Source organism: Brachyistius frenatus, unplaced genomic scaffold (assembly GCF_029030835.1).
Source record: "Brachyistius frenatus isolate BFR_SWC_R1_liver_20210118 unplaced genomic scaffold, ASM2903083v1 Contig_75, whole genome shotgun sequence".
In the NCBI taxonomy this organism is placed as follows: Eukaryota; Metazoa; Chordata; class Actinopteri; family Embiotocidae; genus Brachyistius; species Brachyistius frenatus.
The window spans coordinates 442,317-457,445 of NW_027210674.1; the positions used below are offsets into that span (position 1 = coordinate 442,317).

General features: G+C 40.8%; 1 protein-coding gene across 6 annotated transcripts in view; it reads right to left on the reverse strand.

Moving 5' to 3' along the window:
• Positions 1 to 13,180, reverse strand: part of usp19 (ubiquitin specific peptidase 19) — a 37,174-nt gene extending 23,994 nt beyond the window's left edge. For 5 of the 6 annotated variants that reach the window (XM_069708367.1, XM_069708366.1, XM_069708364.1 and 2 more), the window contains exons 1-4: positions 12,878 to 13,180; positions 10,026 to 10,395; positions 1,657 to 1,785; positions 8 to 144 (exon numbers count right to left, since the gene is read on the reverse strand). In XM_069708367.1, coding sequence (XP_069564468.1) covers positions 8 to 144; positions 1,657 to 1,785; positions 10,026 to 10,230 — 471 coding nt within the window. In that variant the 5' untranslated portion in view covers positions 10,231 to 10,395; positions 12,878 to 13,180. Of the gene's footprint in view, positions 1 to 7; positions 145 to 1,656; positions 1,786 to 2,262; positions 2,476 to 10,025; positions 10,396 to 12,877 lie in introns of those variants that run through there. The other variant, XM_069708365.1, reaches the window with a different exon arrangement.
• Positions 13,181 to 15,129: the final 1,949 nt, after the last annotated feature.

The window sequence follows — 15,129 nt, forward strand, 5'->3', positions numbered from 1 at the left end:
TATATACTTTAAGAGAAGGCCAGATGTGGAAGGGGATCTTCTTGTGCATGATGAGATGCAGGAAACCTCCCTTCTCCTTGTACTGGACTCGGCTGCACGAGGCCTCGATCTCCTCCTGCAGCTGGCAGCTCCACTGTCGTCCATCTGAGGAACCACGACACGCGTAAAGATGCTATTAGAATAGTTTGGGGCTCATGCACTCAACATATATGCTAAAATATGGTAAAAGATATCATTTTCTTCTTATATATTTTTTTTTTAATTTTTTATTGCTATTTGTACTTTCACAGAAAAAGTAACTTTTCCTTTTTTTCATACAATGTCTAAAGACATCAACCAATCACGTTGTCTGGAAGTGGAACGGACGTCACATGACAACTTCTAATGTTAAGGCTGATTTTCATGTAACACTGGAGACACAATCAAAGGGACAAAAAAATATGACAAATACAATCTGAGGGACGAACCGATCAGGCTGTCAGGACGGGGAGACGTTGATCTACTTTACTTTTGGATGTCGAGGAGATGGGAGGAAGCACAAACTGAAATCTACCAGTGAGGAGGAGCAGGACCAGATCTTATAGCAGTTCTTCAGCCAAACGCTTTCTTAGATTTTTACAAAGGATGATGATCAGTTTGTCATTTAAAGTGTGAAAAGAAATCATAATATTCAGACTTAGTATCGAGTAGAATCCGTCGCATCCCAGCATCATCCTACATTTCAGATTTTAGATTTAGATTTGCTTCAATCATTTAGGAGTTGGTTATAAAATAGTTACCTCGATGATGGATGAAAATTACACCTCTGGTTTGAATGAGTCAGAGGATCTATTTCCATATAACATGACATAAAGTGAAATTGAATGTTTAAGAGGTATCATTATGGGTTAAATGCTGCGTCTCACATTTAATTTCTACAATCTGGCTTTAATTCACCGTCTGTGCCTCCAACATCTGCGTCCTCACGGCTCAGAGTTGGTGCACACATGTTCCCGTCAACTTTGTTTTTATGGAAATGCTGACGTGGTTGTAACGGTTATGAATGAGGCCCACATCGTGTGACGTAGCAGAAACTGTACGACACACGTTTGCAGCTCATGGAGCACCAGGACGCTGATTCATAGCTCCGCTGAACGAGTCGACTCCTTACAAAATAAAAGAGCAACAAAAGACCCAAAACTACGTTATTAATCTCAGAACGTCGACCTAAACTTGAGAAAACCAGGCTTAAACTTCGTGGACAGTGTGAAGGAGTAATTCCAGACTCTACAGCTGATCAGCTCTACAGCTCTGTCACCTCCACATCCTACGACTCGTACAGAGTTACTGTCGTTTCCAGACTGAAGAAGTAGGAGATCACTGTAGTTTAGTTTTTAATAAATATTTGAAGTTACATTAATGCTGACATATAAATATATTACACTTATTGCGTTCAAATTGTGTGTTATTAAAGTTAAGAAGTAAATATTTTTCGGGATTTTGTCATACCATCATAAATATGGTTATTCTCAAAAACACCCAGATGTTGTTTAATCGCCGCCCTGTGGTGTAAAGGCATTAAAACCTTCAGCCAAATGAGCAACTGTCTGTTATTTAGTGGTTTTATTTCCCAGAATTCCCCCTGCTTCTGTTCACTTGCCCTCCACTGTTTCTTACCTGGGAAGTCCACGTGGCAGTGTGTGTCGGTGAAGGTGGTGTTGATGTCCTCTATCCTCTGCACCCCCTCCCCACAGCGCAGTCGCACCGTCACCTCATTCACGTTCTGCTTCCAGTCCACAAACACGTCTGAAACACACACACACATTAAAGTGAAACCAGAGACACACAACTAATGCTTTTCCTCATTCTACCATGATTGTTATCTGAGAAACTGTTCAAATTTAGAGAGCACATCAAGAAATGAGGAACAGAATCAGGCTTTAAAGTAAAACCAGTGATGAACACTGTTTCTGTACCACACGCACGCGCACACACACACACACACACACACACACGCTCACGCTCACGCTCACGTTGACCATAGCCCGACACTCACATGCTGAAGTAGGTCAGTTCAGAGCTGCAGTGGGCCGACGGACAGAAAGCAGTGAACTCAGCAATCACAGAGGGGACATCTAAAATTATCTGCGCCACACAGATCGGACTCGCAGTCTAGTTACATGACAGAAACTCATTTTAAAACACAACACGCTACCGACACACGCTGTTCAATGTAAAATCCAACGCACAAACTTCAACACAAATATCTGCACAAACATGTACCATTTTTCATAGTGACCTCACAGCGGTGGCGGCGGTTGAAAAAGAAAGTGTCATTGCAGGAAGAAAGAGAGAAAGAGCTGGATTGCCTGCCGGCGGAGGAGAAGGAGTCATATATGGATCATAGACTCCGTCTTCAACAACAACTGGAGAGACTCAACTTTCCCACACTGATGTCTCCTCTCTCTCCGGAGCCGTCGGACTCGATCCCTCCAGAAAGGTCAGCAGCAGAACTTTATCCGTCTCAGCTGGTGACCGTCGGATTCCCAGAGAGCTGTCTGGCTAAAACGTCACCGCCACACTCCTGACGTGGACACTTAGCAGCTCAGAGGAAACCCTTCCATCTACCTGTCCACAAACTTAGCAGTCCTTCCAGGATTGTTATTTTTTGTGATTGTTGTGATCAAAAATGTTTTGATTTTGAGGCCAATTTTCAAAAAATAAATTGCGATGTGATTTGCGGCATTTAAATTGAGTTTTTGGAAGGAAGATTGCGGGAATTAGAAATAATTGGAAATGCGTTGTTTTTTTTCTTAAGCACCACCTGATAAACAATAATCTGTAATCTCTTCCTGTGATAATAATCCTGCTGCACATCACAGAAATATTTTAGCTCTAAACTTTTTTCAGCTGTCAAAATAAGAGCTTTAGATGCTGTTTAATTCATGTTCATTCAACACATAGACCTGCTGGATGAAACCAACAAAGAGACGTCTCTGACAACTGGACGTGTGGACAAAACTCATTTAACATCCAGTAATATGGAATCACTTCCTTTGATCACAAACATTTAATCATCATTTTAATGTGAAGAACACATTTCCCACAAACCCCTCTGGGTTTTCTGCTTTCTCCAGTTTCCTCCAGCGCACAGAGTTTTATTTGGTGCTGTTGATAAAGTGAGTTTTGTTTAAAAAGATTCTGTTGACGACATTTTTTGCAGACAAATTGCAGGAATTTCAAAAAACTCCCACATATTGCAGTTTGCTTGAATTTGTGTTGATTATTGCGATCACAAAATGGTGATTTCCTGGAGGGGCTGATTTATGCCAGAGTTATCGTTTCATCTTCCAGCAGACCTTTCCATGAGGTTTCTGGAGGGCCTCCATGGTGTGGTTGCAGTTGGAGGTGATGGGTAGTTATTTATCTAAAAACTGCATTTTCAGTTTGATTATTATTATGACAATATTTTTTTAAATGTAAAGGGTGCCATAATAACAACAATCATAAAACACTTGTTGAACAAGTTGAACTGTGATTCTTATCCTCCTTTAGTCAGCTGCAGGGACACATGGTTCATTTGATCTTTATCTCATGCACACTGTAAGTGGGCCTGTTCTTTATCAAAATTCTTATTGGTTCTTGTCATCATTAAAACAATTGATTTTTTTCTTATTTTGAGAAAATAACAAATACAGAACAGGATCACAATAGATTTGTCTTTTAAATATTTATCCACACTAATATGTTTGAACTTTTTCTACTTTTATGCAGGAGTAAGTCTCATCACTTGGTTCTCACATTAAGACACCCTGGTTCACTATTTTTAACTCTTTTATGGCCACATACGTCAAGTTTTGTGCGCTGCTGAAGCTGAAGGCAAGTTAACATCTATCAAAAGCATGTGAAGTATTAAGGGAACATCGGTAAACTGTAGCTACAGATCCTGGCTTACACTCTCCCCCTCCAAACCGCATTAAAACAAAAGCTTTGTACCATAAAGTGGAGTAATTAAAAAAACATTTTACATTAATTTGATCAAATTGGTGTTAAAAAAAAACACGAGTCAGGTGACTGGACGAGCCCGTGTGCCTTAAAGCACCTCCACTAAAGCAACACACTCACCTTTAAGATCAGTCGAATAATATTCTGCTCGTAACCTGTCTCCACTGCCCCCCCTACTGGCCAGAAATCAGTTATTACAGGTTTAAAGATACAGATACCTCCTTATATTTCTCAGCATCACTTTACAATAAATAAATCGTTCTGGCTTTTTTTAAACCAGATGGGGAGGTCGGCTTTCTTTTACACAACAAGTTATTTTAATCAACTACAACAGACCAATCGTTATAGCATATCTAGTATCTAATATACCGTGTGCATTCTTTGGATTACACCTGTTAAACAAAACCTATTTCAAACTGGTAAAACACACAACCATCAACTGGCTTTCTCCTCCGTATTTACAGATACTCAACATTTAATCAAACAGTTCTGTAGCAAAAAACCTCAATTACAGGTGTGAGTGATTTAATCATTAACGTTACTGTAGCTCCACTATCATGACTCTGGTGCAGGACAAATAAATGATGGAAGAGGAAGATAAGTCTCAATTTGAGCTGCAGGAATTAGAAAGAACCACAGAGCATTTAGGAAGCAAATAAAAGAATAGATACCATTAAGAAAGATAAACCACCAATCTAATTGACAAGTCTTGTGCGAGGATTATGCAGAAAAGTGTAATACTTCAATGGCCAGAAGGCAAAACAGCCCAGAGTGACTTTCTAAAGTCTTTGATTGAGATAAAAGGTTTGTCCTACATAGTTTCCAGCATATTCACACACACAAATCAGGTTTACTGCTCCACCACTTTTTAAATTGAACATTCAGTAACATGTTCTTATTGTCAGATCCTGGTGTGGGTGTTTGAAAAAAAAAAAAAAAAAAAAAAACATCCATCCTCCTCCTCCTCCACGAAACTGTACAATTCAGTCACGAGCGCTTCAATGAAGAAGAAGAAGGAAAAAAAAAAAAATATATATATATATATATATATTTATATATATATACATACACACACATTTACAGTTGTACATTTATTTATTTTTATATATATATATATATATATACATATATATATATATATATATATATATATATATATAAATAAATAAATTAAAAAAAGAAAGCTGTAATCCACATCCACACTGAAGCTCATAAAATACACTAAAATACTCTAAAAGATTCCTCCAGCTCCGCTGTCACAAGGACAGATACAGGAGATCATTCCTGATACAGGAGATCATTCCTGATACAGGAGATCATTCCAGATACGGGAGATCATTCCTGATACGGGAGATCATTCCAGATACGGGAGATCATTCCAGATACGGGAGATCATTCCTGATACAGGAGATCATTCCTGATACGGGAGATCATTCCTGATACAGGAGATCATTCCTGATACGGGAGATCATTCCTGATACGGGAGATCATTCCAGATACGGGAGATCATTCCAGATACGGGAGATCATTCCTGATACAGGAGATCATTCCAGATACGGGAGATCATTCCAGATACGGGAGATCATTCCAGATACAGGAGATCATTCCAGATACGGGAGATCATTCCAGATACAGGAGATCATTCCAGATACGGGAGATCATTCCAGATACGGGAGATCATTCCTGATACGGGAGATCATTCCTGATACAGGAGATCATTCCAGATACAGGAGATCATTCCAGATACAGGAGATCATTCCAGATACAGGAGATCATTCCTGCCCACTGCCATAAGACTGTACAATAACTCACCTCTGGCAAAATCCATCACAGTACAAAAACACTGTTGACTGTGTTTCTTGGTTGCTTGTATATTGTATGTATATTATATATATAGATATATACTGTACCGTATATATATATATATATATATATATATATATATATATATATATATATATATATATATATATATATATATATATATATGTTGACTGTGTTTATTGGTTTGTTGTATATAATATATATAGATATTTAATGTACTGTATATATACTGTATGTACTGTGCATTTTATATTTTATATTTATATGTTATATTTTATTGCTTTTCTATTACATTATTCTATTCTATTATTATTATTTTATTCTATTGTTTCTATTATTGCTCCTGTATGAATGCTGCTGTGGCGAAAAAATTTCCCCTCGGGGATTAATAAAGTATATACCTACCTACCTACCTACCATACACACACACACACACACTGCACAATAATTGAAAAGTACAGTGAGTACAAAACAGCCCACTCAGAAAATAAAAATATTGCAAAATAAACAACAAAAGGTTTGGTATGTACACCAGCTGGAATAATGAATATCTAAAGCAAAATATGTTTCAACAGGTCAAAACTTCCACAGCGACGTGTTAAAACACGTCTTGTCATACATGTGTTAATGAACAGCAGCAGCGTTATGATTGGCCCGACACAATGACATCATTACTCTCTCGCTGGACATGTTTTCCTCATAATTATGAATAATTATCAGCGTGTTGAAACACACTGCCACATTTGTACTATTTACTTTATATATAATATGATGATGTGGGTATTGTGTGTGTGTTTTTTTTTTACAGTTTTACCCAACAAATAATGACAAATGTTTCATTAGTTTCAACATTTTAAAGGAGCGATGATCTGTAAGATGTTTAGTTTAAAATGCACATGATTGCGCTCTGTAGGAGGTCCGATGCAGCTGATGAGTTCAGGGTTGAGTTTAATTCTCTGTTTAACTGTACTGACAGTGTTCATATGTTTAGTTTGCTGTTGATAAGCAGTACACAGCAGTTAAAGTAACTCATCATCTATTTACCAAACAAATGAGTCAAACTGACCACGTTTGGACGATTCAGGCCAGATCTTTAGTGCATGAATGACGACACAAACCGGACTGAAAGAAAACTTCTAGATGCATTTGATGTGTGATTTTTTCTTTTTTATTGCTGATTCTCGGCTCCGATGGTCTTTCTAATAAGGACGATAAACCAGCAGGCTGAACCCATCTCCATTTTTGTCTCTTCACTAATGGGTGCATTCAATCTAACTTTACAATCATCAGTTACATAAAAACCAAACAACTACTGACTAATGGAGGAAAATTATATGTAAATCGTACCAAATTGCAGAAGAAGAGAGCCTGTGTTTCTCTGAGCAGAGTTTTTTTTGTGATTGCTGCAATCAAAAATGTTTGATTTTGTGGCAGATTTTCTCAAAAATGTCGATGTAATTTGTGGAGTTTTAAGGTTTTTTTTTTAGTACAATTGTGGGAATTAGAAGAAATCAAGTCAAGAAATATATATAAAGCACTACCTGATAAAGTTATAAATATGTAATCACTTCCTGTGATAATAATCCTGCTGCACATCAGATATTTTAGCTCTCATCTTTTTATGTATTTATTGAACTTGGAGAATCGCGGAGATAAAAGTTCCTAAAAGCTCCTAAAAGGTCCTAAAAGCTCCTAAAAGGTCCTAAACGTTCCTAAAAGCTGCGTATGTTTCCAGAACAGAGCGTCTGTGACTGGAATATAGAAACAAGGACGACATCAGCTGTCAAAATAAGAGCTTTAGATGCTGTTTAATTCATGTTCATTCAACACATAGACCTGCTGGATGAAACCAACAAAGAGATGTCTCTGACAACTGGACGTGTGGAGAAAACTCATTTAACATCCAGTAATATGGAATCACTTCCTTTGATCACAAACATTTAATCAGATCATTTTAATGTGAAGAACACATTTCCCACAAACCCCTGACCACCCTCTCCACCACCTGCTGCAGGGACAGAGGAGCACTTTCTCTAAAAGATTCCTCCAGTTCCGCTGTCACAAGGACAGATACAGGAGATCATTCCTGATACAGGAGATCATTCCAGATACAGAGATCATTCCAGATACAGGAGATCATTCCAGATACAGGAGATCATTCCTGATACAGGAGATCATTCCAGATACAGGAGATCATTCCAGATACAGGAGATCATTCCAGATACAGGGAGATCATTTCCAGATACATGAGATCATTCCAGATACGGGAGATCATTCCTGATACAGGGAGATCATTCCAGATACAGGAGATCATTCCAGATACAGAGATCATTCCAGATACAGGAGATCATTCCCGATACGGGAGATCATTCCAGATACGGGAGATCATTCCAGATACATGAGATCATTCCAGATACGGGAGATCATTCCTGATACGGGAGATCATTCCAGATACGGGAGATCATTCCAGATACGGGAGATCATTCCAGATACGGGAGATCATTCCAGATACGGGAGATCATTCCAGATACGGGAGATCATTCCCGATACGGGAGATCATTCCAGATACGGGAGATCATTCCAGATACGGGAGATCATTCCAGATACGGGAGATCATTCCAGATACGGGAGATCATTCCCGATACGGGAGATCATTCCAGATACATGAGATCATTCCTGATACGGGAGATCATTCCAGATACAGGAGATCATTCCAGATACGGGAGATCATTCCAGATACGGGAGATCATTCCAGATACATGAGATCATTCCAGATACGGGAGATCATTCCAGATACATGAGATCATTCCAGATACGGGAGATCATTCCAGATACATGAGATCATTCCAGATACGGGAGATCATTCCAGATACATGAGATCATTCCAGATACAGGAGATCATTCCAGATACATGAGATCATTCCAGATACAGGAGATCATTCCCGATACAGGAGATCATTCCAGATACAGGAGATCATTCCCGATACAGGAGATCATTCCAGATACGGGAGATCATTCCCGATACGGGAGATCATTCCAGATACATGAGATCATTCCTGATACGGGAGATCATTCCAGATACGGGAGATCATTCCAGATACGGGAGATCATTCCAGATACATGAGATCATTCCAGATACGGGAGATCATTCCAGATACGGGAGATCATTCCTGATACATGAGATCATTCCAGATACGGGAGATCATTCCAGATACATGAGATCATTCCCGATACGGGAGATCATTCCCGATACGGGAGATCATTCCCGATACGGGAGATCATTCCCGATACGGGAGATCATTCCCGATACGGGAGATCATTCCAGATACGGGAGATCATTCCAGATACAGGAGATCATTCCAGATACAGGAGATCATTCCAGATACAGGAGATCATTCCAGATACAGGAGATCATTCCAGATACAGGAGATCATTCCAGATACAGGAGATCATTCCTGTCCACTACAATAAGACTGTACAATAACTCACCTCTGGCAAAATCCATCACACAACAATAACACTGTTGACTGTGTTTCTTGGTTGTTTGTATATAATATATATAGATATATACTGTACTGTATATACTGTGCATTTTATTTATTTTTTTACTGCTATTTTATTGCTTTTCTATTGTTCTATTATTATCTTATTGCTTCTGTATGCTGCTGTAGTGAAACAATTTCCCCTCTGGGATTAATAAAGTAACTAACTACCTCACCTCACCTCACCTCACCTCACCCCGTCACTTCCTGTTTCTCCTCTTGTTCCGGTTTCCTCCAGAGTTTTATTTTATGATGACAAAATAGGAGCAGAGTCTTTCTGAAAACTTGATAGAGTGAGTTTTGTTTGAAAAGATTTACTGTTTAAGATTTCTGTTGACGACATTTTTTGCAGAAAAATATCAGGAATGTTTTTAAGAATTGCAAGCTTTCTTGGAATTTGCGTAAATTACTACAATTGCAAGAGCACGACTTCCTGGAGGGACTGACAGAGAGGGTGACTTGCCCTGATATTCTTACCCTCACTCTTCATACCTAAACCTGCCTGACCGAACCAACACTGAGGGAGAATCTGACGGGTGACAGATTTCAGTGAAACACCGACCTGAGGACAGACCGTCTGAATGTTACCGTGACTTACTGTCCACCCAATAATCTCATAATTGGTATAGTAAAATGGGATTTCCTTTGTTTCAATTGCACCTTTAAGTGGCTTACCTTTCTTGACCTCTGCAATAACCCCGTCCACAACTGCAGCGGCTGCTGCCGCCACCCTCTTGGCCTCTTTGCTCTCCTGGTTGGCCCGGTCCTTCTGCTTCTTCTTACTGGTGCTGGAGGTCAGCTCGGAGCTGTTCTCCCCGCCGCCGCCGGCTCTCTGCTGAGTACCGCCGCGACGGCCCACCGTCTCACCGCCGCTGGCCATCTTCAGGCACTTAGCACTGACGGGCCGCCCGTCGCCGGAGTCACTACCGCTGCTGGGGTCTGGATCTGAGGTGTGCCTCTTCCTGCCTGGCCCGGCTATCTTGGCGATGATACTGGTCTGAACTCTCCCAGAACAGAATCAGGAAGGCGAGTAAGAGGACGGGACCTGCAGGCAGAGAGGAAACGCATATTTAATAAAAACTCATTTGTCTTTAGTTTTAGTGATCTGCAAGATCAAACAGACTGTAAACAACTCAGGTAATCATGACAGGTGAGGGCCCGCCCGCTCACACTCACTACACACACACACTACACACACACACACACACACACACACACACACACACACACACACACACACACACACACACACACACACACACACACACACACACACACACACACACACACTACACTCACTCACACACTAGACAGACACACACACACACTCACTCACACACTAGACACACACACACACACACACACACTAGACACACACACACACACTACACTCACTCACACACTAGACAGACACACACACACACTCACTCACACACTAGACACACACACACACACACTACACCACACACACTACACACACACTACACACTCACTCACTCACCACCACCACCTGTTATATTCAGACCTAAACCTTCACTACCACCACCTGTTATATTCAGACCTAAACCTTCACTACCACCACCTGTTATATTCAGACCTAAACCTTCACTACCACCACCTGTTATATTCAGACCTAAACCTTCACTACCACCACCTGTTATATTCAGACCTTCACTACCACCACCTGTTTCACTACCACCACCTGTTATATTCAGACCTGTTATATTAACCACCCTGTTATATTCACCACCACCACCTGTTATATTCAGACCTTCAACCACCTTCTTCACCACCACCACCTGTTATATTCAGACCTAAACCTTCACCACCACCACCTGTTATATTCAGACCTAAACCTTCACTACCACCACCTGTTATATTCAGACCTAAACCTTCACTACCACCACCTGTTATATTCAGACCTAAACCTTCACCACCACCACCTGTTATATTCAGACCTAAACCTTCACTACCACCACCACCTGTTATATTCAGACCTAAACCTTCACCACCACCACCTGTTATATTCAGACCTAAACCTTCACCACCACCACCTGTTATATTCAGACCTACACCTTCACTACCACCACCTGTTATATTCAGACCTAAACCTTCACCACCACCACCTGTTATATTCAGACCTAAACCTTCACTACCACCACCTGTTATATTCAGACCTAAACCTTCACCACCACCACCTGTTATATTCAGACCTACACCTTCACTACCACCACCTGTTATATTCAGACCTACACCTTCACTACCACCACCACCTACCAGCCAGCTTCACACCGTGTTAGCTCCCCGTCGGGTTAGAGTTAGAGTGTTAGGGTTAGAGTTAGAGTTAGAGGGTTAGAGTTAGAGGGTTAGAGTTAGGGTTAGAGGGTTAGGGTTAGAGTTAGAGGGTTAGAGTTAGAGTTAGAGGGTTAGGGTTAGAGTTAGAGGGTTAGAGTTAGAGTTAGAGTTAGGTTAGGAGGGTTAGAGTTAGAGGGTTAGAGTTAGAGGGTTAGAGTTAGAGTTAGAGGGTTAGAGTTAGAGGGTTAGAGTTAGAGGGTTAGAGTTAGAGTTAGAGGGTTAGGGTTAGAGTTAGAGGGTTAGAGTTAGAGGGTTAGAGTTAGAGTTAGAGGGTTAGAGTTAGAGGGTTAGAGTTAGAGGGTTAGAGTTAGAGTTAGAGGGTTAGAGTTAGAGGGTTAGAGTTAGAGTTAGAGGGTTAGAGTTAGAGGGTTAGAGTTAGAGTTAGAGGGTTAGAGTTAGAGGGTTAGAGTTAGAGTTAGAGGGTTAGAGTTAGAGGGTTAGAGTTAGAGTTAGAGTTAGAGGGTTAGAGTTAGAGGGTTAGAGTTAGAGTTAGAGGGTTAGAGTTAGAGGGTTAGAGTTAGAGGGTTAGAGTTAGAGGGTTAGAGTTAGAGGGTTAGAGTTAGAGGGTTAGAGTTAGAGGGTTAGGGTTAGAGTTAGCGAGCCGACTGAAGATGTTCGTTTATTTAAAGACGCACGTGTTCGCGGACGTCACGTGGCTGAGACGCGGCACACAGATGTTGAGATAAAACTCTCCTTATATTCTCTGAACCGGGACTTGTCAACTCCATTTACCAGAACCAGCTGATACGATCCATCCAACACTGTTCACCATGCCCCGGTAACATGTCGGAGCCGCTCGGGAGATCTCGGACAGGACGAAGGGATTTAAAACGGACGTTAGCGGTCTCAGCTTTTTACTGACCGAATGACACTCGTCATATTTGTCCTGAATAACGCCAGAGGACATTCAGTAGGACCTCCAGATTGTAGAAGACGTGATAACCTGCTTGGTGTCCCAGCAGAGCGCGGGACCGGTCATGAAATCAAACGCTCCTCCGTCTCCTAGCAGCTAAACACGTTAGCCACATGCTAACGCTAGCCGAGTCGAAGCGGGTTGATATGAAGTCAAACACACCTGACAGCGGGGGACACCGGGGGACAGCGGGGGACAGCTGCCGCCCGGCGGCGCGCAAAACCACACATTCACATCGACATTAAAACGGGAGACTTACGGGTCTTTAAAACGACAACAACTCCGTCTTCAACACAATAGCGGCGCCTCCTCTCTGCTCCGCCCGGCTCGCTGAGCTCCTCCGCGGGCCGCCGCACTCCGCCGCCCGTCCTCGGTGTTTCTCGGGAATATCCTTCCCTTTATCCGGGACCCATTTCTGAAAACGTTAAACTACATGTATCAGCAATACCAAGCCCCTAAAAGCCCGGCTGGATCCCGCTCAGCCCGTCGGTGTGGTCCGGCCTCTGCGGGTCGAGTCCTACTTTGTTTGGAACAACATCCACCGCCGCCCGGACAAACCTGAAATGAGTGCGCACAAACCACTTCCTGGCTGAAGCGCTCACGTGACTTGTAGCTCCACCCCTTCTCCCTCTCTCTCTCTCTCTCTCTCTCTCTCTCTCTCTCTCTCTCTCTCTCTCAATTCAATTTTCATTCAATATTTATTTATTATTATTATTTATATATTAATTATTATTGGCATGACGTTTGGATTAAACATGTTGCCAAAGCCATACAGTCTTAAATGTATTGAACTACCGCGCCTGTAAAATGGATATTGCTTATTTTATATTTTAACTCTATTTGTGTTTAATTTTATGACGTTATCTGTTCTTGTTTTCTACATTTTTAAATGTTCCTTTATATCTGAGTCAGTTTAAATGTTACTTGCCACTTAATGTTTAAATGTATGTTAAACTATGAATATTTTAAGATTTTGTATTAATATCTGCATTTGGTTTCCAGTCCTTTCATGTGTCTTTACCTGCGCCCATGTACCCATGTTGACAGTTCATTGGTCTATACCGGTCATTGTGACCACTGACCACATAAGAATAGCCCAAAGGCAGTTTATTTGTACCTGATGAAGCCCTGAGAGGCTGAAACACGTTGGCAGGAGTTTTTACTATGATTGAACAGCCATGACCAATTTAAGGCTTTTTAATTAATCACCCTATTGAGTGCCTCAGATTTCTTCAAGTTCATTTATATCTGTTTTTATGTGAAACACTGCATGTACTTTTCTTGCTGTGAAGCACTTTGAGCTGCATTTTTTGTTTGAAAGGTGCTATACAATTAAAGTTTATTATTATAATTATTATTATTACATAAATTGTAGAATATAAATGATAAAGTAATTAAAAAAAGAAGGGAAAAAAGAAGAGATACATGAAATATTACAACATTTCAATGTTTTCTGGGCGGGCAGCGAAGTCTGGGATTATCTGGGTGAATTTTATGAAGAAGTCTTCTTTAAATTGTTTATATGGTGAGCAGCTTGTCAGTAAATTAATTTCCGTTTCAACATCTGTTTCACAATTAACACAAATTCAGTTTGTTCTGTCTTCTATGGTGACCAGTTTCAATGGTAGGTGTGTGATCACTGATTCTATGTTTAGTCTGGGTTTGTCTTTTTACAGGATGTTTTATTTGGGTCAGATATTTTCCTAATTTAAATTCTCTGTCTAGTAAATTGTACCATTGTAGTTTATGTTTAGATTGGATTTCTGTTTTCTGGTGTTTATTCTTAATATCTTAGTTTATTTTCTTTACCTATTTGGATTATTTGTGAGTTGGGGGATTTTTTTTTTCATAGTTTTACTTTGACATATGATTTACTCATTTGCTGCAATCCAGATATTTTTTCCTGGCTTCAGATACCAAAAGCTCTCTCTCTCTCTCTCTCTCTCTCTCTCTCTCTCTCTCTCTCTCTCTCTCTAACACACACACGTCATGTGGCACGTTGTTCAGGCTAAGATAAATAATTTTGCTGACATGGTTCAGGTATCTCACCTTGTTTCCGCTCATCTCAAGGAAAGGTTATCCAGGCAGGGAAGATGGTCCCAGTTTGTGTGTCTGGGCAGCACTCTGTTGGATATAAAGGTTAGTAACATACTGTAGGTGCACCACTTGTCTCCATTTCTGTTCACTTTGTACACCTCAGCTTTCTCAGATGACTCTCCGGTGGTTTGGTGTTTGGAAAGGAGTCAGCGCTCACGGGACCGCTGGAAAACTGTGAATTGGTGCAGCAGGAATCAGCTGCTCCTGATTGTAAACAGACTGGACCGAGAGGCCAATACAGATTGTTTGTACAAGAAGGGGATGAACAGACTACCTTACAATGCATGTAACAAGATATCAGAGATCCTCCACTTGTCTGTGGTCACGAATGTCATCTGTTGATCTGTGGTCTGCTGGGGGAGCAGCATCCGAGCCGGAGAAGATCAATAAAGTTCCTCACAAGGCTGGAGATAT